Source organism: Phascolarctos cinereus, unplaced genomic scaffold, assembly GCF_003287225.1.
Source record: "Phascolarctos cinereus isolate Bilbo 61053 unplaced genomic scaffold, phaCin_HiC Scaffold_7;HRSCAF=346, whole genome shotgun sequence".
Classification (NCBI taxonomy): domain Eukaryota; kingdom Metazoa; phylum Chordata; class Mammalia; order Diprotodontia; family Phascolarctidae; genus Phascolarctos; species Phascolarctos cinereus.
The window spans coordinates 194,739,734-194,761,345 of NW_027556180.1; the positions used below are offsets into that span (position 1 = coordinate 194,739,734).

Here is a 21,612-nt window from a genome sequence, read left to right on the forward strand (position 1 = left end):
AAGTTTCTATAAATATTTGTCTTACAGATACTGTGAATTCTGAGGTAGTGACCCAAGTTTGTGTTTATTATTCCTGTTTTTGCCTTCTATTCTAAACAATATTATTATTGGTTTTTGCCTTACGTGGTATTTATTGCATGTTTAAGAGTTCATTGTGTTATTGTGATTAATTTTTTGTAAATGAGAAGCACCACACTTGTGACTAAGGAGATACAGTGCCTAATGGTAGGAGTGTAGCCCCACACATCAGATTTACCTACAAGACTTTGAGAGAACTGAGTGGTAACTATGTGGTAATGACCTGGACTTCTTCTGAACTTCTTCTAAACCACTCCAGATTTGGAACATAGGGTTAAGGCAGGGTGAGTGTGAGTGGGCCAGCCCAAGGAGAGGAAGGGTTAGGAGAATTCAGAGACCATGTCAATCACGATGCCCAGACTATTCAAAGACAAAGGGAGCTTACTTTCTCATAGGAAAGATATGTATGTATAAAAGTATAGGAAAGGCTCCATGAAGAGGACAGAATCAATTCAATCTTAAAGGAAATCAGGAATTCTTAGAGGTAGACTAGAGGAGGTAAAGAATTCAATGCATGGGACACAGTAAATTCAAATACATAGATTAAGTAAATGGAGTTTTGTGTATTCAGAACAAAGAATAAGAAAATATATAGGACCAGGAAGGCCAGGAAAATAGGAAGAGGTCAGTTTGGGAAGAATTTTAGATCCATGCAAAGGATTTTATATTTTATTCTTGAGGTAATTGTGTGTGTGTGTGTGTGTGTGTGTGTGTGTGTGTGTGTGTGTGTGTAGAGGGTTATAGAAAAATATTTTGCATCTGAGTGGAGGATAAAGGCTTGAGGCAGTGAGAACAAATATTGCAGTAGTCTAGGTGTGCTGGTGACATCTTCAATTAGGATGACAGCTGGGTGAAAGAAGACAATCTATGTTTGTATATGAACTATTGTAGGGGTAGAAAATTGACATGACTTAGCAATTGAATGGCTATGTTAGATAAGTGAGCATGAGGAGTAATGGGTGAACCCAAGAACGAAACCTGCGTAGCTGCAGGGATGAAAGTGCCCTCAATACTAAAGGATGAAAATAGCTAACTTTTATTGAGGGTCTAGATAATTCGTTCTCCATCATACATATTGATTTGGATATGCTTTTAGGACATCTAGTTTGAAATGCCCAGCAGTCATTTGGTGATGCAAAACTGGAGCTAATTAAAGAGACTAGGAGTGTATTGATCTGTGAGTCATCTGCACAGAGATGGTCATTAAATCCATATGAGCCTGCTATAGAATATGGGCATAATATAGTTTAACATGAGTGATGACTTCACAAAGAATACTTAAAAGTAGTAGTCAGTCATATAGCAGAAAAATCAGAAGAGAGCAGTAATTATACATATGCTATATGTGTACATGTATATGTGTACATGTGTATTTATGTGCGTGTACAGTTAATGCACGTGCACATATACAGCACACATGTATATGCTTTCAATATTGGGCAATGATAGTTCTTTTCCTACTTATCTTGTCCATCTTTTTTAGTTTCTGATTGTAGTAGTTATGAGTTATTCTTCCTTTGGGATATGTGTGGGGCATCTCTGGTTCTACAGTAATTATTTATAGTGCTCAGTGTCTTTTTCTTAATTAAGCCTTTCTGTTAGTCCAGGCTTTGCCTCCTTTTGTGATTTTGAATGGGCCCTCTTCTTGGTCTTGACCTAGGCCATCTGCATCACTGCACTGAACTCCATGTCCTGAGACAAGCTTCCATCTAATCTTTGAGGTTCAGAGCACTGGATATTCAGGTCCCTAAAGGATAAATTGCTATGGACCTTGGAATATCTGGGCTTGGGTCTGTGGTATCATGAAGTTAGCACTGAAGCAAATATATTATTACTATTAAATTCTCAAAATCCATACAATGGGTTTCTAAACAATCTGGGTCTTTCTCAGGGGAAGCCTTAAGTTTTTAATGCCTTTAGGGCCTTCCAGGCTATAAATATTTCTGGTTATTCTCTGGACATGCTGTCTTCTTTGCCTAACCTAGTACTCACTTTGCTGGTAGCTCCTTTTCCTATTGCTTGTGGGATTTTAGCTTAATTTTTGTGTACTTCTCAGGTAGAAGTCACTTACTATAATTTCTCCTTGGTTTTCTTGAGTATTATTTGGTCTGGTATAATTTTTATGTTTTTTGCTGAATCAAGTATTTGAGGTCTGGCCTCCTTTTAGGTAGCCATTTTCTCCAGAAGTTCCAACCTATTTACTTACATGTTATCTAGCACACTAGAATGTAAGCTCTTTGAATGTGTCGTCAATGTAAGTTCTGAAGCATCCTTATTCCTACTCCCATTTCCACTGATAAGTCAGGTGCCCAGAATTTAGCTATGTCTCCCAATCAAAAATTTAGAGTTACTCTGAATTGAGAGTGGTTCTTTAATGAAAACCGACTCAAGCTCCTAGCAGTATGCCTTCTGCCAAAATTATCACATAATTATGACAGAAGTCATTTAGTTAATCTGCTTTAAGTAGCTTTTAGAAAGACGTATATATGCTAAGGTGGGACATTAAGAATAGATGTTGCAAAACATTTTCTTGAAAGTCTCTGAAATAATTTCCCACAAAAATATCAAAGTCTAACAGAAAGTGGGCTAAAGCTACAAAGCACATGCAGCAAAGAGGCAGTTCACAAATCTTGGTTGGTGAAAGTCTATTTCTTTCATTTTTAGAGGGCTGAAGGTTTGCCATTAGTATGGTGTATCAGTGTCCTATCTCTATCTTTCAGAGTGGGACCAGCCTGATATGGAGATGCTGGCTAGGGCACCTTTTTTTTTTTTCCCTGTGACTGGTTTCTCCCTCATTGCATGCTAAAAAGCCACACTTGCTCCAATTTCTAGAACTGTGTCTCTTCCCCATTCAATAGATAATTTATAGATGCAAAGTTTCCTCAGCATATACAAATGCTATACTTATGTAAAGTCATTCCTTTTTGAAGGCTTTTTTAGGCTTAGCCTAAGGCCTATGTCTGATTGATTGTAAAGCATATGAATGACTGACATGTTATCACCTAGGTAAGATAAGATTAAAATGAGGTGGAATGGTTTTGAACCTGCCCTTAAAAAGGAAGAACTATTTTTCCTATTTTATCCCAAGAGTTTAGCACATTGTCTGGCACATAATAAGCCTTGATAAATGATTATTGATTGACTGATAATGAAAACATTTGGTGGTAGGTTGTGGAATCCAAGAAATCACATTTTTTTTCTCAGCAATATGTCATATGCTGAGGATAGCTGGTTAAGAGGAGCAGAGGGTGTCTGTTGAATTTCAGTACTACCAGATTATGACTATTTCATGGGCTTTTGATCTATACTACCTTATGTCATCAGAAGTTGATCCTGCTCAGAAATTTTCTTCTTTATGCTACATATGTTAAAACATTCAATTAATCATTTGTCAGTGATTTTTTTTCCTGAAGTCACTGAAAACTGAGGATATTACAGGCATTCGATTTCATTGCCCACCTACCTCATTTTAGCCATACTCTCAGCCTTTAAGGAAGTATTGTGACTTTACATCAATTTGATTTTTACAAATCAATCTGAGACTTTCTTTATCAAAACATGTTCCTTAAATCTATTATTTGTAATCTGAGAGAATTGATAAACAGAAACCATGATGGAAACAAAATCCATGTACTTAAAACCAAATGGTAATCCATGAACATGAGTCTACTTTCTACGAATAATTTATTTTTCAAATTTAAAAAGTCTTTTAAGGATAATATTCACTGGCATTTAGGTTGGTTAAAGCATTATTCTCTCTTTCTGTAAATATCAGATAAAAGTGTCACCTTTGAACTAGTGACGCTATATAATGCTCTGTGTATGTGTGTTTTGTTGCTTTATGTACAAGGTTTTTCTTTATTATTCCCTAAGAGGCAACACTTTGTTAATATGGCTGTGTACAATTTTCTGACAAGTGCTGAGACTACTCTAACAAAAAAAAATGGTTCTTATTTATGATGTGTCAAATTACTGTTCTGAGAGTAGACCTTTTAGGTTGCATTCAGCCTTTAATTTGACTGAATTTAAATGGCATAAAATGCCTTTTAGTTGGGCCTTGGCTGGCATATTATATATCTCATTTCAATGAAAAACATTCACATGCAAATATGGTTTGTTTGGAGTAAGTACAAATGCAACTATCATGACTGATGAAGGCTTTTGATCACAGCTCTACAAACTGAAACCTTAAAAAGGAAGAGGCTATTTGGACTAGCATCTGCAATCTCATGAATTATTTAGTTCACATTATTCATAAATCTCTTTGAAGAGGAGGTTTTATGAGGTTTTAAGGAGTAATAGTCATAGTTGTGTTGCCACTTTCTATTTATGTCATAAGTGACTGACTGCATATGAAAACTTCTTTTAAATGTCAAATGTTACATAGAATGTAAAGTGAGTTATATGTATATTTTAAAAAGGCATGCCCCTTTTCTTAAGTTATATTTTCCCTCTTTTATTTCTCTCCCCCAAAATTGAATCTAATACCTATCACTTTGTTCTTTCACTCCTTATTCTTAATTCCTGGGGAGTGAGGAGATGAGAAATATGGAATGGATATAATTTCTTGTACATTGATGTATTAGATATGAATCACTCTACAGAAATTATAAATTACCGTCTTTCAGCACCATAGTAAAGTAGAAAGGAAAACACTAACATCATTTTATTATTATTCTTTCCTAGTTCTATGTGTGTCATATAAAAATATTTTTTTTCAGTAAAAAGATTGGTATTTCAAGACTAATTCTAAATCTAAGACATTGTTTGAGAAGTTAAATAGCATGTTGCGTTAGTTATGTTATTCATTCTATAAGCTTTAGTTGTCACCTCTATATAGGGATAAACATAATTAGCTAAGAAGCCCTATTGATCTTTACCTCCACACTATCACTAATATTTGTATCATTTTATCTATTGCCAACTGTATTTTCTTAGTTAGAGCGCTCCATTCTCACTTGTCAGCACCATTGCAATAATGTCCTAGTAGATTTCCTGCTTGTTTTGTCTTCCTCTACTCACCTCTTTTCCCTTTATACAACTGTCTTACAGATATATCTGATCATGTCACCCCTCTGCTTAATAATTTTTTAGATTTCCTATTGACTACTGAACACATTTAAAACTTCCCAGATAGGCATTCAAAGCTTTCTGCATTCAGTAACTATCCTACCTTTTGAGCTTTGTTCTATATCACTCATACTTTACCAAAACTAAACTATTTGACTTCCATTTGGGGGATTTTTTTTTAATCTTTCTCTACTTCATGCTACATCCAGTGTTTGAACCCTGGGTTTTGTATTGTATTACCGTTTTTCCTATTTCTACTTTTACCTCCACCCCTCTATTAAAAACTTTTAAAACCAAACTGCCTCCCCCATGAAGCCTCCCTTGATTCCTCAGGCTGACAATGACAGCATCCCTAAATAACTGACGTATTTTTTTGTATCTGTGTTATACATGTAATATATGTGTATTATAGCTACTTGACTATACTGTAATATCCATGGAGTAGCAGCTTACCTTATCTTGTTTAGTGTCCTGTGCCCTGTGTATACTTTATAGTTTATACTGTGCACTTAATAATTTTTTGTTAAAATAAATTTAAGTAAATATCACATTCCCACATAGATTTTGGAGAGTTAGAATTCTTTGCTGTAATAAGCTCACCTGCATTTTAAACTGATTCAGTGTTAAAAATTCATAAATATTTTAAGCTGTTTAAAGGCCCTCTTAATATAGTTCATAGCCCTTGATATTCCACTGAGTATGAGGTTGGAATAGATAATACTCTAGCATCTCTTCTAATTCTATGATTCTATTATTCTGTAAAATGATCTAATGTGTAAGTATCATCTTTACAGTGAAATCAAGAGCAAACAAGAATAGAATCAACACGAGCACAACGGCTTACAAACAGATTCTGAGCAATGATTGTGTTTCTCTCTCTTTCCCTCTCCCTCTCCAAATATTTGTTTCTGTGTGTTTTATATATATACATATACATGTACATATATATATATATACATATACATGTACATATATATATATATATATATATATATATTTCTATGGAAACCATTGGTGCCTTTTAGTTGATTTATTAATTATAGTCATCAAACATGATTTCTAAGATAATGAAAAAACCATATTAAGTTATACAAAAGATTTCTCTTGGGGCAGAAGGATTGCTTTCCTATGTATGTGGAAACTGCTGTATGCTACATAATAAAAAGGCACACATTTTTTGTTAATGAAGAGGCATACAGAAAAGAACACTAGACTAGAAACTGAGGTATATGCTTAGCATAGGAAAGGGGGAAGGGAATAACCTTTTCTATAATGCCTATTATGTGCCAGGACAGTACTAAGCACTTGACAAAAATCTCATTTGAACCTCATAACAACCCTGCAGGATAGGTGGCCTTTTTCTCATTTTAGAGTTGATGAAATGGAGGCAAACAGAGGTTAAGTGACTTGTTCTGAATCACACAACTAATAAGTGTGTGAGACTGGATTGGAACTCGGCTTCTTGACTCCAGGCTCAGCACAGCCACCTAGCTGCTTTTCCACTTAGCTAAGTGACATTAGTTAATGCATTTATCCACTCCTCAAAAGCTCATTTGTTTTTGTTTTTATTTTTTTTTAATTTATAAAATAGCCATGTAAAATAGGACTAGAATCTCTCCCTTTACCACTGTAAATAGTTGTTGTAGGGAGCAAATGAGATAATATATGTGCTTTAATTTAAAATGTGTATGCAGGGGGAAAAAAGTATTCTGATCAGTGACAAGGATGACAACAACAATAAGTGAGTCTGATTATACAATAGTGAAAGCATGTCATTTTCCTAAGAGTTCTTGTGTATATAATTCATTGGTACATCTTTAAGAAAAAAGTCACTTCAATTAAAATAAAATCTCCCAAGTGCTTGCTTTCATTAGATTCTGGGGATTAAAATTTTTTAAAAATGGTAAATATCCAATCAGAATTTTAAACATTTTATTTCCTTCTTAAGTTCACTTCAGAAATGTACAGTTCTAAAAGGAAAAGAAAAACTTTTTCGTGTGTATTTGTGTGTATTTGAATGAGATCACTGTAATTTAAGCTGTCTTCATTAAAAATGCTTTATCTGAGAGAGAAAATTCTTTTGAAATAAGTATTTAGCTTTCTTATTTCTTACATCAGAATATTATGATATTATCATAATATGGATATCCTTACTGTTTTTCCAAGACAGAAGAAAATCTAGAGGTCTAGATCCAAATCCAGACTTTGAAATTTAATATGTAATCAATCCTAGACAGTCACTTAATGTCTACGTGGCAAAAACTCTTTGAGGGCAGACTTTTTTTTCCCTTTTTTCTTTGTATGTCCAAACCTGTGCCTGGAACACAACAAGCTCTTAGCAAATGCTTGTTGGTTAATGTGTGAAATAACTCATTCAGACTCAGGAGGAATGAAGTTAAAAGCCCAGTTTATCCCGCAGTTGCAACCGCTGGTGTGCTATGGACTAGGACAGATTGTTCTAAAGCAGGAGTTCACTTTATCTCCAATCCTGGCTTCAAAGTCCCTCCTCTGTTTCCTCATTGGCTGAGTACTCCAGAGCATACAAGTTTCTGTTTCGCCTATTACACATTTTACTCCTTCACATGTTCCTTCCTCCTCCTTCATTCATCTCGTGTTCAGAAAATGGTGTCTTAGCCACTCCTGGAGGTGGAGAAGCTAATATTTACAAGCCTATTAAGCATGCACACTGTAAGCAAAGCTTAACCTTTTGTCCTACAAAATAGTTCACTATTTTGAATGGATTGTTCCACTAAGGCAAAGGCAGATGAAGTCAGATTTATGAAGTTTCTTTTGCTTCCAGTATGTTTTGATCGAGATGAACAAATAATAGAGCTTTACAATCTGGACCCTCCCCTTCACTACCCCATTTTCCATTTCCCTTAGTCTGATAGAGATCAGAAGTGGATCAGATCATACTGTAGCTGCAGCTCTGGTTATATGGTGTTTTTAACACTTGGTTTTAAGATATCGATATTTCTTCGTGTTTGCAGCACTAAATACTTGCCAAGTGGTTGCCTAGATAATACAGTCTCAAATATTCAAAGTGTGGATTTGGATCTAGGCCTCTAGATTTTCTTCTCTCTTGGAAAAACAGTAAGGATATATCCATAGTTTCTCTGGGAAAAGCTATTGAAGCTGATGTTTCATGTTAATATTGGATATGATTATTGTGTGGGTAATTTTTGAGAAGTGCTTTTTTTTTTACTTTTTTGTCACAAGGCATAGTGAGCTTGCTAGGAAAGGGAGGCATGTATTTAGAAATGAATGTGACATTTAAAAAAACTCATCAATAAAAATGAGATGAAATGCTTTAAAAGATTATATTAGTGATAAATATTACAAATAAAATGCAGAGGCTTTATGACTTGACTTCTGCCTCTCAAAAAAGAAAACACCATACTTTGTAAATTTGAAAGATCTCTGCAAATTTGCTTTAATCCAAGATTGAAAATGACAATATCTTTAAATAACTTTAAGTGCATTAAAAAAATTTTAGAGTACAACATGTTCATTTGTCTTTCCTCTTTCTTTCATTAGTATGGCAAGAATGTATTTGATGTTATTGAAAGTGAAAAAAAAGAAAAACATTTTCCTCCCAATGGAAGTACAATTCTTTAAAAGCCTAACTTGCCTCTGACTCTCGAAAGCCTAAATTTCATAGTATATGCCTTCTGTGTGTTCTTAAGTATAAAAGGGAGGACTTGCTTTATCACTATATTCTGAGAGAGCTCTTTATATTGATTTAAAGAAATTTTGTGGAAATTTAAAATATAGAAATTCTAGATACACTGTTATTGCAACAACTTTTGAAGAATGAAAACAGTGATTGAGCTACTTGTTATAATATTAAAATGTAGGATATTGATTTTCATTAACTAATACCTAGAATTTGCCTATCAAGTCAAAAAGACTGGTTGCTGTCATGAAATCATAGAAGATCAATCAATGAACAAATATTTGCTTAGGACTTTCCATGTTCCAGGCACAATTTTAGTTTCTGGAGATTAAAAAACAAAATTTGAAAACGTTCCTGACTGTGAGGAGTATGTGCCACATAGAGTGATTTGTTCTTTGTAGGTTACACAAGAAGTGTTATATTGTAAGTATTAGAAGCTGAATTACCAATGAAGAGAGAAAATATGGTGAGAGGAGGGAGCATTTGAAAATATGTAAATAAAATTAAAAGATAATTCATGTAAAACTGTCCTATAGGAGATATATAAAAAGAAAATGCTAAAGTTAGCCTAGGTAACTGGGTAGCATAGTTGATATAGAGTGTTGGACTTAAATTCAGGAAGAACTAAGTTCAAATCTTTTCTCACACATTCACCAGCTGTGTGACTCTGGGCAGGTCACTTAACCTCTCTCAGCCTCAGTTCCCTTCTGAATTCAATGGAGCTAATAGAAGAATCTACCTCACAAGATTGTTGTAAAGATCACATGAAATAGCATAAGTAATTAACATTGATATTTAATTCAAGATGATAAGCAAAAGTGTCAGGTATTATAGTAATTTATTCTATTTTTATTTTTGTAAGAAAGAATGAATTTTTTTTCTTTTTGTCATTGGTAAGACTTCATTGAAATATTTCTTACTTTATCATGTTATTTTGTGTTTTTATAAAATAAGGCAATTAAAGCTTCATTGTTATGTAATTGATAATTTTAGGCTCTCCTTTATGTTGAATGAACTATAAAACAAAAAGTTTACATTTTATTGTCTAATAAATAAGCACCTCAATTTTTAAAAATCCTGATTTTTAAAAGATTTAGCCTATACAATGAACTCCTGGCTGCTTTAGTGTTCCAAAGGATAGAGTGCTATAATGAGAGCTGTTCTTCTAGGTAAGAAAATCAGCATTCAAGTACTGTCTCAAACTATACTGTCTGTGTGATTATGGACAAGTCAGGTGACTTCTCAATGTCCTAGTCAACTCTCTGATTATAAATTGTAGAATAGTTGCTGATCTGCACTGATGGAGAGAGATAGTTTACTCAGACTTCCTTACAGTCACAAACCAGGGGAAAACACAGACTGGGGAAAAAAAAGATTGCAGAACCTTCGTAAACTCTTAGTTCAGTTTCCAAAACAAACAAACAAACATTTAAAAAAAATTAGCCTCATTAAATTTATCCATCCAAACTGGACATAACATCTGCCTTTTAGACATGCTACTCGGCCACGTTTCATTGGATTAACTCTTCACAGGATAGTTTTAAACATTGACCTATTGACATTCTCAAAATTAGGGCATGAAATATCCCTTCAGTGGATGTGCAAAGACTATATTAAGAAGATTTTATTTTTGGAGTACCTGAAAGGCCTTTGTAATGATAGATGACATGACAGATTCATCCAAGAAGTTCTATTCACTTCACACTCTCTTCCAGAGGCATGGGTTTGAATCCTTCTCATAACAAAGCCTTCAGGACTTTGAACTTAGATCTAGGGAAGCCACAACCATAATCTTATGGGGAAGTATGAAATAGAGTAGCAATTGAAAAAAAAAGGTTTAAGATCTGGTGGGGACTCAAGAAGTTTTAAAAGGATCAAGGGAGAAAAGGGAGAAAAGCTAAAGGGATGAGCAGCCAAATAACTTACACGTAATAAACCAGGGCTAAGAGAACAAAGACAAGAGGAAGATAAACATCTTAATGTACAAGGACAGGTATAGTCTCATAATCATAGGGCTATATATTTAGAGTTGGCAGGGACCTCAGAAGTCATGTAGAGGTCAATCTATTATTGGGCTGCAAAGAATTCACTCAAGAAAAACAAGATGCGGGGCAGCTAGGTGACGCAGTGGATAGAGCACCGGCCCTGAAGTCAGGAGAACCTGAGTTCAGATGTGGCCTCAGACCAAACACTTGACACTTACTAGCTGTGTGATCCTGGGCAAGTCACTTAACCCCAATTGCCTTAAAAAAAAAACAAGATGAGAAAAATGGGAAATCTGTAACTAACTGTAACTCAAAAGTCCAAACAGAGGAATATTAGAAAGCTTAAGACTGATTATTTTCTGGTTGGACCTATTCCATTTCTGGTGTATTAACCATTCAGGTTATAATTGCATGTATCCAAATTCTTTTGGAGAGTCCTGGTCTTGAAAAGTTATTACTGAGTAATTTACATACATGATAAAATAATAAGATATTTTACAGCTATACTAAAGGATGGGGAAGACTAGTAGTAAGGAAATAGAAAATTTAAAAAAAAGAAGCCCCAAGTTTTTAAATTGCCCATAAAAATGCAAAATACCTATTTCAATTAGTACCTGAAAAGAAATATATATATGTGATCCCATAAAAGAAGCAGAGAAAAGGTAAATTCAAGCTATGTGGAACCAAGTTTCCCCCCTACCCCCAGATACTATTTTACCTTAAAAATGATGATGATAAGCAATATAGAATTTTCAATCCCTCAGAAGATGATTAGAGATTGATTATACACATACACATATGTATATCTATAAAACACATAAATATGTATGTATATATATGTGTGTGTATACATATGTGGATTTTAATAGTTTAAATTTCTTATTTAAGGAAATTTTGTATAATTTATTATTTGGTAAATATCTTAAAAATCATTTATTTTTAGGAGCAAAGTCAGGCTTTAAAAATTGATTCATTACAATTAAACTTAATTTCAGGTTTTGACAAAATGCTGAAATTGCCTGACAGTGGTAACACTGTGCTATTCTGTAGGCGATGAGTATATGAGAATAGGAGAAGTATAAAATCCTCTCTCTTCAATCCAAAAGTTTCAGTGTTCTAAATTTTGTTTTTCTATGAGGATTATTTTTTAGAATGAAAGCAGCAGTATTCAAGACAGGGAATAAAATAGACTGAAAATAACAAAGGATTTCAAGAAGATTCTTCTGCAAGTTTAGGGAAAATAAATATTTCAGACTGGCTTTATCAAGAGAAACTCTAGTTGTGGTTCCACAGTTGCTTATAACCTAGGTCAGTGATTCCCCAATATTTTCAATCCTACCCAAATTATTTGCTATAAACTCTGCTTGATCACATCGTCTATCCAACAAAAGTAATAATGACTACATAGAATAATGCTATAATTTGTTTTATGTCAGTAAGTCATGAAAATTATAACCTAAGAAGAGTGATAGCTCATAATTCCTATAGCCCACAATTATTTGATGCTGTTCACAAGTGGAAATGAAGTGTTCTGCTATACTTGTCCGTGATCTTCATCCTTTATATGATCAGAATCCCCAGTATAAAAAATAGTTATTTATTAATATTCCCCAGATTTTGATTGAGGTCCCTAATTAGAAAGTCATTAGTGAAGTTTTATTTGTCGAGTGTGTAAGTTAAATCAAGACAGAATTCTGTCATTTCCTCATTTGCCAAATAGGTAGTTTGGACTTTTAAGTTCCCTTCCAGGTTTAAATTTATTAACATATGAATAAATCACATTTATATAGTGCATTTCGGGAAAATATTTGGCAAAATGTAAACAACTCTGTGTGGTGAGTGGTATTGACATCCTACCCATTTGACAGATGAGGAAATTAACATGTAGACAGTTTAAATAGCTCACCGAAACCCACAGAACTATTTAATAGGAAAGTAAGGATTTGAACTGAGGTCTTCTGATGTCAAATCAAGTGCTTTTTAAAATTACATTATGGTTACTTTTCTTTATAGCACCTATACATCTGTTCAATTCAGTATTGAAAAACAATCAAGTGGATTAGCAGACGATTGAAAAATTTGTTTATGTTTATTTGTGACTTTGGAATTGATTTCTTATTATTGATAAACGAGACTCAGCCATGAAAACAGTTTAAGTTCACTAATAAGTCAAGATACAACTTTATTTATAACTGTTAATTCTCCTATCTCTCCTGATAGTTATTTTCTCACAAAAGCAAACATGCATACAAATTCTTCTTTAAGATATTTTGCATTTTAACTAAAACTTTTCTGAAATTTAATACAATTAAACTGTATTAAAAAGTTAGTGTGTGATTATCTATGGCTTCAGAGTCATATTTACATCAATTCAGTTCAATTGTTTTTCAGTTGTGTTGGATTCTTCTTGACTCCATTTGGGGTTTTCTTGGCAAAGGTATTAGAGTGGTTTGCCATTTTCTTTTCATACTCATTTTACAGATGAGAAACTGAGACAAGAAGGATTAAGTGACTTGACCATGATCATACAGCTAGTTAATGTCTGAGGCTAGACTTGAACTCAAGAAGAGGAGTCTAAATGGCTCCAGGCCCTGCATTCTATCCCCTGTGCCACCCAGCTGCCTCATTTTTCATTACAAAGGTGAAGAACTTTGATACTATATCTAAAACTTTTCTCTAGTTAAAATAGCTAAACTTGCCTTCTTTTCATTTTCAACAAGGAGCATTAGAATTGTATTTTTAAGATAATTTTCAGCTACATTGGGTGTTGTGCGATGTACGCCTTACAATTGACTTATAATTGGACTATGCTGTCAATGGAAAATCTTACAAGTATTGAACATGACATTCATGACAGTGTTACTGTCATCTTGGCTCTTTTTATTGAATATGCAGAGAATTATAATTGGGCTAACAAGCATAGTAGCCTGGCCCCTTTCCAATTATATTAACCAGTCTCTTATATGCCTGTCATGCGTTTCCTGGTTAAACACACACACACACACACACACACATCTTTTATTTTTCTATCTTTGGTATTTTAGTTACCAAAAAGAAAAAAAAACCCTTAAAGACATTCAAACACTCAACCCTGCTGTCCTCCAATTACATTTAAGAACTTTAAGAACCTTTTCTTTTTTCTTAAAATAATTTTGAAAAATATATCTTAATATCACAATTACTTTCCAACAACATCCCTTCCACTTTAAAACAAAACATATATGATATATATGTACTCATAACTGTGTATACACAAACACACACACACACACACCCTCTTTTATTTACAATATAAAATAAAACAGCTAAGCAAAACACTCTGATACTGAGACCACAAGGCAAGATTAATAGAGTATTCTATACCTTCACTCCACCATCTATCTACTAGGAGAAAGGAAGTATGTTCTAACATTAATCTCCCAGAACTAACTTCGATGACTGCCTTTGATCCAAACTCTTTGTCTTTTTGTTTTAGTTATAATATTTTAGTCATTGTATTTATTTTCCTTCTGAATCTGTTTTATTTGCCCTGCATCTGTTCTTACAAATATTTCAATGTATATTTGAATTTCTCATATTCATTATGCCTTCCAGAACATTAATATTCCATGCCATTCATATATTGCAATTTGTTTATCCAGGTCCCCAATTAATGGGTACACATTTCATTTTAAATGTTTTGCTACTGTGGTAAATGCTGCTGTGAATTATTCTGGTCCTTCATTTCAAACATTGACGTTGTTGGGACATCAAAATATCAGTAGTATTATTGAGTTAGTCAACAAGTACATATAGAATGCTTACTATGTTCCAGGTAATGTACTAAGCACTAAGGATGCAAAAAAAAGATAAATAACGGTGGATGGGACGGGGCAAAATATGATACCTGGTCACAAAGAATTCACATTCTAATGGAGGAAATAACATGCAAATAAATAGGTAGTATAAATGAAAAGTAATTTCAGAGGGAAGGAACTTAGAGGGAGGAATGGAGGAGACCTGGAAAATCCTCCTGCAGATGATTATTTTTGAACTGAGTCTTGAAGGAGGCCAGGGTACAAGGATATGGACTGTATAGTCAATTTTTTTTTGGCCCAACTCCAAATTGTTTTAGTTTGTTGGGTTTTTTTCCCCAGAAATATTAAACCAATTCATAGCTCTACACATAATCAATCAGTGTGGGTATCCTTAATACCTACTTCAACATTGACCATCTCTGGTTTTTTATCATAATATCTCTGTCATTTGATGTGAGTTAATACCTCACAGTTGTTTTAAGTTTGTGGTTTGGTGCATTGATAATGTACATTTCTTCTTTTAAAACTATTTATACTTAACCTTTCCTTATTTATCTATTGGAGAATATCTCACTATCTGACTAAACTCACCTGATGGACCTCAAGGCCAATTTGGAAGATAGCTATTATAATAGTGCAGGCTAGAGGTGATGTAGGCTGGCCTGAAGCAGGATAGTAGCCATCTCACATCATTCTCTTTCCCAATGGACTCTGATAGCTCCCTCTGAGATTTGGCTTTATCACAGAGACAAAGAAGACATTCCACAGTGACGAGCTCCCCTCCACCAATATGTCAGCAGCCAATCTGCAATTTATTGTCTAGAAAGCTGTTTGGGGAACTTAGAGGTTAATTGACTTGTTCAGGTCATATAGCCAGTATGTGTCAGAGGCAGAATTTGAATCCAGGTCTTCTTGCCTATAAATTCAACTCTCTATTCACAATCCTATGTTGGCTTATGCACCTATTTTACAGAAGTTGTTAGTCCTCTTAAATAATTTCTTGGTTTATATTCTTCTCAGTCTATTTGTCTATCTAGCTTTTAGAATGATAATTTTGCATCTTCTTAGCTTTAGTTTTTTTTTCTCTTATTTCTATAGCTAGCATGTATTTTATTAAGTAATAATAATATGAGGAGCAGTTCATCTTTGTTTTATCCCTGAACCTACTGGAGAAGAACCTAGTGATTATATACTTAAATAATATAAATTCTTCATTTTAGACACATTATGTTTTTAATGTAAAAGAAAGGTCCTACCATGCCTATGTTTTTTTTTTAACTTTAAACAAAATTAAGTGCTGTGCTTTGTTGAAGACATTTCTGTGTCTATTAATATAGTCACAAGTTTTTTTAAATCTTTTTTGCTGTTACTATGGTTAATTATGTCTGTCCATTGTTTTTCTAAAGATAGACAATCTGGTTTCCCTGTTGTAAATACAACTTGGGCATAATGAATTATTTTTGGCATATGTTGCTGTGATCCACTAAAATGTTATTTAAAAATTTCATATCAATATTTACTAGTGATATTGGCTATATTCTAATTTCTCAGCTTTTTTACTCCTTCTCTTGAGGGTAATGAAATAAAACATATTTGGTAAAATATCTTATTTCTTTTGCAGGATAAGGGTTGGTTATTCTGTAAACATTTAATAGAATTCATTTGTAAATCTTTCTGAAGAAGGCTTCATTCTCTTCTTTGATAGTTGTTATGATTCTCTTGGTTTCTCATTCTGAAGAATCTGTTGCGAATTCGTGTTGTTCATTGGTTATTTTGGCACTTTTATTTTCCTCCCTTTTTTGATTAAATAAGATAATAGTTTATCAAATTTATTCATCTTTTTTTTTATTAAGCCTCATTGTTTATCAGTGTGATGTTTTATTTTCAGATTCATCTATATTGCCTCCAATTTTACAAAATTCTTCCTTTGCTATTATTTTCAGTTATCTGTTTATTTTTAGGGTTTTTTAATTCAGTGCTCAGATTGCTAGTCTCTTTTTTCCTGTTTATGTGTTTCCAGAGATGTAAATTTTACTCCAGTGACTTATTTCAGCTGGTTTGCTTAAATTATATTTTTTTAATTTATTTTTTTAAATTATATTTTCTTTAAAATATTTATTATTCTGAATAGTTTACCTATCAGATCTATAGAGAAGAGAAAAATTTATGACCAAACAAAGGATAGAGAACATTATAAAATGTAAAATGGATAATTTTGATTACATTAACTTAAAAAGATTTTTCATAAGCAAAGTCAATGCAACCAAGATTGGAAGGAAAGTAGAAAGAAACAATTTTTACAACCAGTGTCTCTAATAAAGGCCTCATTTCTAAAATATATAGAGAACTGAATCAAATTTATAAGAATACAAGTCATTTTCCCAATTGATAAATGGTGAAAGGATATGAACAGGCAGTTTTCAGATGAAGAAATTAAAGCTATCTGGAGCCATATGAAAAAATGTTCTCAATCACTGTTGATTAGAGGAATGCAAATTAAAAAGACTCTGAGGTACCACATCAGACCTAGCAGACTGGCTAACATGACAAAACAGGAAAATGGTTAATGTTGGAGAAGATGTGGGAAAATTGGAACACTAATTCATTATTGATAGAGTTGTGAACTGATCCAACTATACTAGAAAACAAGTTGGTACTATGTCCAAAGACTATAAAACTGTGCATACCTTTTGACTCAGCTATACCATTTCTGGGGCTGTATCCCAAAGAGATCATTAAAATGAGAAAAAGACCCATATATACAAAAATATTCATAGCAGCTTTTTTTGTGGTGGCAAAAAATTGGAAATTGAGGGGATGCCCATCAATTGGGGAATGGCTGAACAAGTTGTGGATGCAATGGAATACTATTGTTCCAAAAGAAATAACGAGCAGGTGGACTTCGGGAAAACGTGGAAAGACTTACATGAACGGATGCTGTGTGAAGTAAGAAGAACAAGTAGAACATTATACACAGTAACAGCCACATTGGGCGATGACCAACTTTGTTAGACTTAGCTCTTCTGAACAATGCAATTGATCCAAGACAATTCCAAAAGACTCATGATGGAAAATGCTACCCACACCCAGAGAAAGAACCATATGTATGAGCATAAGAGTACTCTACAGTGTTGAAAAATATGTATATTGTTGACATTATCATTCAGAAATCAGCATGTCATTCAAATACATTTTTCTAGTGATCTGTTAAGCTTTACATAGTCTTTTAAATTTTTTTTCCATTTTACTTAGCTTTAAAAAATTAATATGTAATAACCTATAAATTAATGTTACTATCCATTTCATTTTTGCCTTTTAATTGGCTTTTCCTTTAAGAATTAAGGCATTAGGTAATGTGTATTTAATAATATTCTTTTATTGTTTATTGTTCTTTTAAGCAAAATGTATTTATCTTTCTTGACAATATTAACTTTCATGTTTACATTACTGAAATCATAATTATGGCTCCTGTTTTTTTAACTGAAGTAATTTTTCTAGACCCTCATTTTTACTTTGTGTCTTTGTTTTCAATGTTTCTTCTACATAATAAATTGATAGATTTATTATCTTATCCATTCTTCATTATCTTTATTTTATAGTTTGATCCATTTACAATTAATGGCATAATTACTGTGTGTGTTTTCCTCCATTAAATTATGTTAATTTAATATTTCTTCTTCTTTCAAATTAGCAGCTAGTCCCTAATCACATATTAGCCTCCTCCTAAACTCTCCCTACCCTGCTCCAGCCTAGATTCCTTGAATTTACTTTTATTGTTCTTCTTCTCTCTTTTTAACTTTCCTTTTCAATTAAATATTTACCATTGTCTCATGAGAATACCATACTCCTATCTGTCCCACTTGCCAAGAGAATGATGGTCCTAAGGACAAACATAAATGGCAGCTGTTTCTTTTTTTGGCCAGTAACCCTGAGGGTCTTCCCCTTCCTGTTTGATTTTTTTTTTTTATTAAAGGGAACATCCTTTGACTCACTTTTTAAAGAGGCCTATTCGCTGAATGGGTCTTGCCTCACTCAAAGGGAGAACCTGAAAACACCTTAGCTTAAAAGGGCTAGGGTCTTTTATTGCATCCTGGGCCACCTTCAGTCATCCTGGTGAATACCTGGCCACTGGACCCAGATGGCTGTGGAGGGGAAAGCGAGGCTATTGACCTTGCACAGCCCTCCCTCACTCAAATCAAAGCCAGTTGCAAGTTGTGTCATCATCTCCCTGATGTCATGGTCCTCTTCTAGAATGAAGGACAAATACAACAACCAGCAGACTAATATCTAAATTCTTAATTTTAACATTAATTTATAATGTCTCTTTCCAAGAAATGTTCATTTAATTTACCCCTTCCTTATTCCTTTCCTCTTCTGGGATATTCTAGAATGTAATCTTTCATTGGTTTTTGCCTACCTAGTCTTTTATTTTTTTTTCTATGACCCTCATTCAAGGCGAGAATTCTGAAATATGAAAGCTTTTGCTCCCTCCCCCATCTAGTACAACTATTACAACTATTACTACAATGACAGATCTTTCATGCTTCCCTTGCCCATCTCTTTTGTCCACTGATCTTGTCTGAGTAGCATAATGCCCAGAAATTTGTATTCACAATAGAGGTTGTGTGATGTGGTAGGAGGAGCTCAGGATTCAGAGTCAAAGGCCTAGATCTAACTCTAAGTTCTTTCACTCACCACTTTCTCATCTTGTCCAGTAGCTTACTACTATATCCTCTCATCTGACCACCATCAACTTTGGATGTCCTTGAGGTCTCAGAATACTTTCTTTGGGATGGAAGGAATTCCAGAGAAGTCTGAATCCCTGCCTAATGAAGATGACCTCCTGTAGTGACTGATTTTCTGAAACAAAAGCTGATACTGTCTCCTTCTTATGCTACCTCTAGGAGAAATGGCCTTGACAGCCACCTAGAGCTTTCCTGATATTCCCTTTCCCCTACATCTAGTCCTTCAATGTGTGCTTTAGCATCCCGTAAGCATACCACATAAGAGACTAAAAATTAAATACATAAAAACCACAGCCCCTTCAACCCAAAGGCGCAATAAAATAGGGAAATATTAATTAGTAGTAATCATATAAAATATTGAATATAATTATAATGAATTAATGTTACATTATAACGTTCCATAAAATAGCCATTTATTTTAGGTGAAAATACCATTATGTATAAATCTGATCTATTTTCCCTTGATTCCATCTAGATGAGGATGAATGTAAAACTTAGCAAGCTAATATTTTTGCTTGGAGGCTCTCAGGTGAAAGATGTGATCATTTGTTCAGGCTAATGTGTAATTCAATAGGTGTTTCTAGAAACCTCTTCTTGATATCCTGGGTAATTTTGATAAATGAGGTATATTTTGAGAGCTTCTATATGTGGTTTACAAGTGCTAGATCTGAGGCTAAAATGCAAACTTCATTCAATGAGCAAAAAACTGGCTATATGCTTCATAATGCAAATGAATTTTTAAATCTCCAAATATCAACAAAACAACAACTGCAACAACCCTTCACTGTTCTGTTAATCTATTAAAGTAATATTTATATCAGATCCATTTTATTTCAAATCCATTAAGGACAGTGGCTTATTATCCCCACTTCAAAAAACAAAAGGTTTCCACTAAGACTAATTAGTCATTTCGACTAGGAAACTGCCTTTGATGAAGGAAGTGTTTCCAAAGGAAAGTAGAATCCCTTTATTAAAATACTAGTGATTATTTTATCTACCTCCAAAATAGAGATTTCTTTTTGGGTAGGCACGAAGTTATTTTCATAGATTAGAAAGAATGAGGAGAGACCCTACTTCTGAATCTGAAATATTCTATTTAGAGCAATTTAAAAGTCTATTGATTTCACAGCTATGCTGATAATCAAATTAGAATGACTGGAATCCTCTGTCTCATAATGTTTTGATTTGGCTATGTAAACCTGACATTGATAACTTCTTTGAGTGCTCAGTATTTTCCATGAAAACACTCATATGTATATGTTCAGAATTTAAGACCGAGCTTCAGTTGGGGGAAAAAAACTCATACTCAGGTTTTATCTAAATTTAATCCTATTTCTATGATATTTATTGAATTGAGACAAGGAAATGCATGATGTACAGATGTTAAAAGGTGCACTATACACTTGCGATGCTTGTATAGCTTACTGGCAGTATGCTTTCATTTGTGGCATTTTAACTTTTACAATCAAGGAGTTTCTTTTTAATATACTAACAAAACATGATGTGCTAATGAAAATTGTCTGGTCTGTCATTAAAATAGTTAATATGCATCTGAAATACATTAACTATGCATATCACCGTAAAATAAGTTTATTAAATTCATGCTTACAACTGTCGCTGTATTCTGTATTCTATGTTCTAACAGCCTCTGTCTAACATATCTTTGTTCTCTGTTCTTGTGCACACTTTTGCTTGGTATCAGCGGCTGCTTCCAAGAACAGAGTTAAAGGTGAGTTTCCTCTTTCATTCTGCATGCTTAACTCATGTCATTCTACTATACGTTCTTCTGTAAGTCTTCTTAAAAAGAGCTGTATCCAGTGAAGATACATCTGTTATCTCTGTATATTTTTATTCTTTATATTAATAATCTGTTTTATGGTCTAAAAGGTATATATGAGCTACACACATGACTGAAAATGACTGGACAACAACAATAAAATGACATTTTTAGTAATACTGCACTATATTCTGATAAATGCTGTTAAATGTTGAACAAGCAGCTCTCTAAAAAAAGTATGCATGACACATTTTTAAGTTTAATTTGTACTATTAACATTTGCTCCATCTCTTTCTAAAGTCTACTAAACAAACAAAACAATAAATCAAGCCCTGATTTATAGTATTTGCCAATTTCTGAAGTGTAAATATTCACACCGAAAATTTAATACTTGGTTCTCACAAAAGTAGGACCAGACTGCAGCACATTCATGCCGTTATACTGCAAAACCAAAATTTGACTTCTTATACTACATTGTATTCCT

At 33.5% G+C, this 21,612-nt stretch overlaps 1 protein-coding gene across 2 annotated transcripts in view; it reads left to right on the forward strand.

Annotated features, from left to right (window-relative positions):
* Positions 1–21,612, forward strand: part of CADM2 (cell adhesion molecule 2) — a 1,332,213-nt gene that overhangs the window by 929,799 nt on the left and 380,802 nt on the right. For both annotated transcript variants that reach the window (XM_020970708.2, XM_020970710.2), the window contains exon 2: positions 21,054–21,080. In XM_020970708.2, coding sequence (XP_020826367.1) covers positions 21,054–21,080 — 27 coding nt within the window. The remainder of the gene's footprint in view (positions 1–21,053; positions 21,081–21,612) is intronic.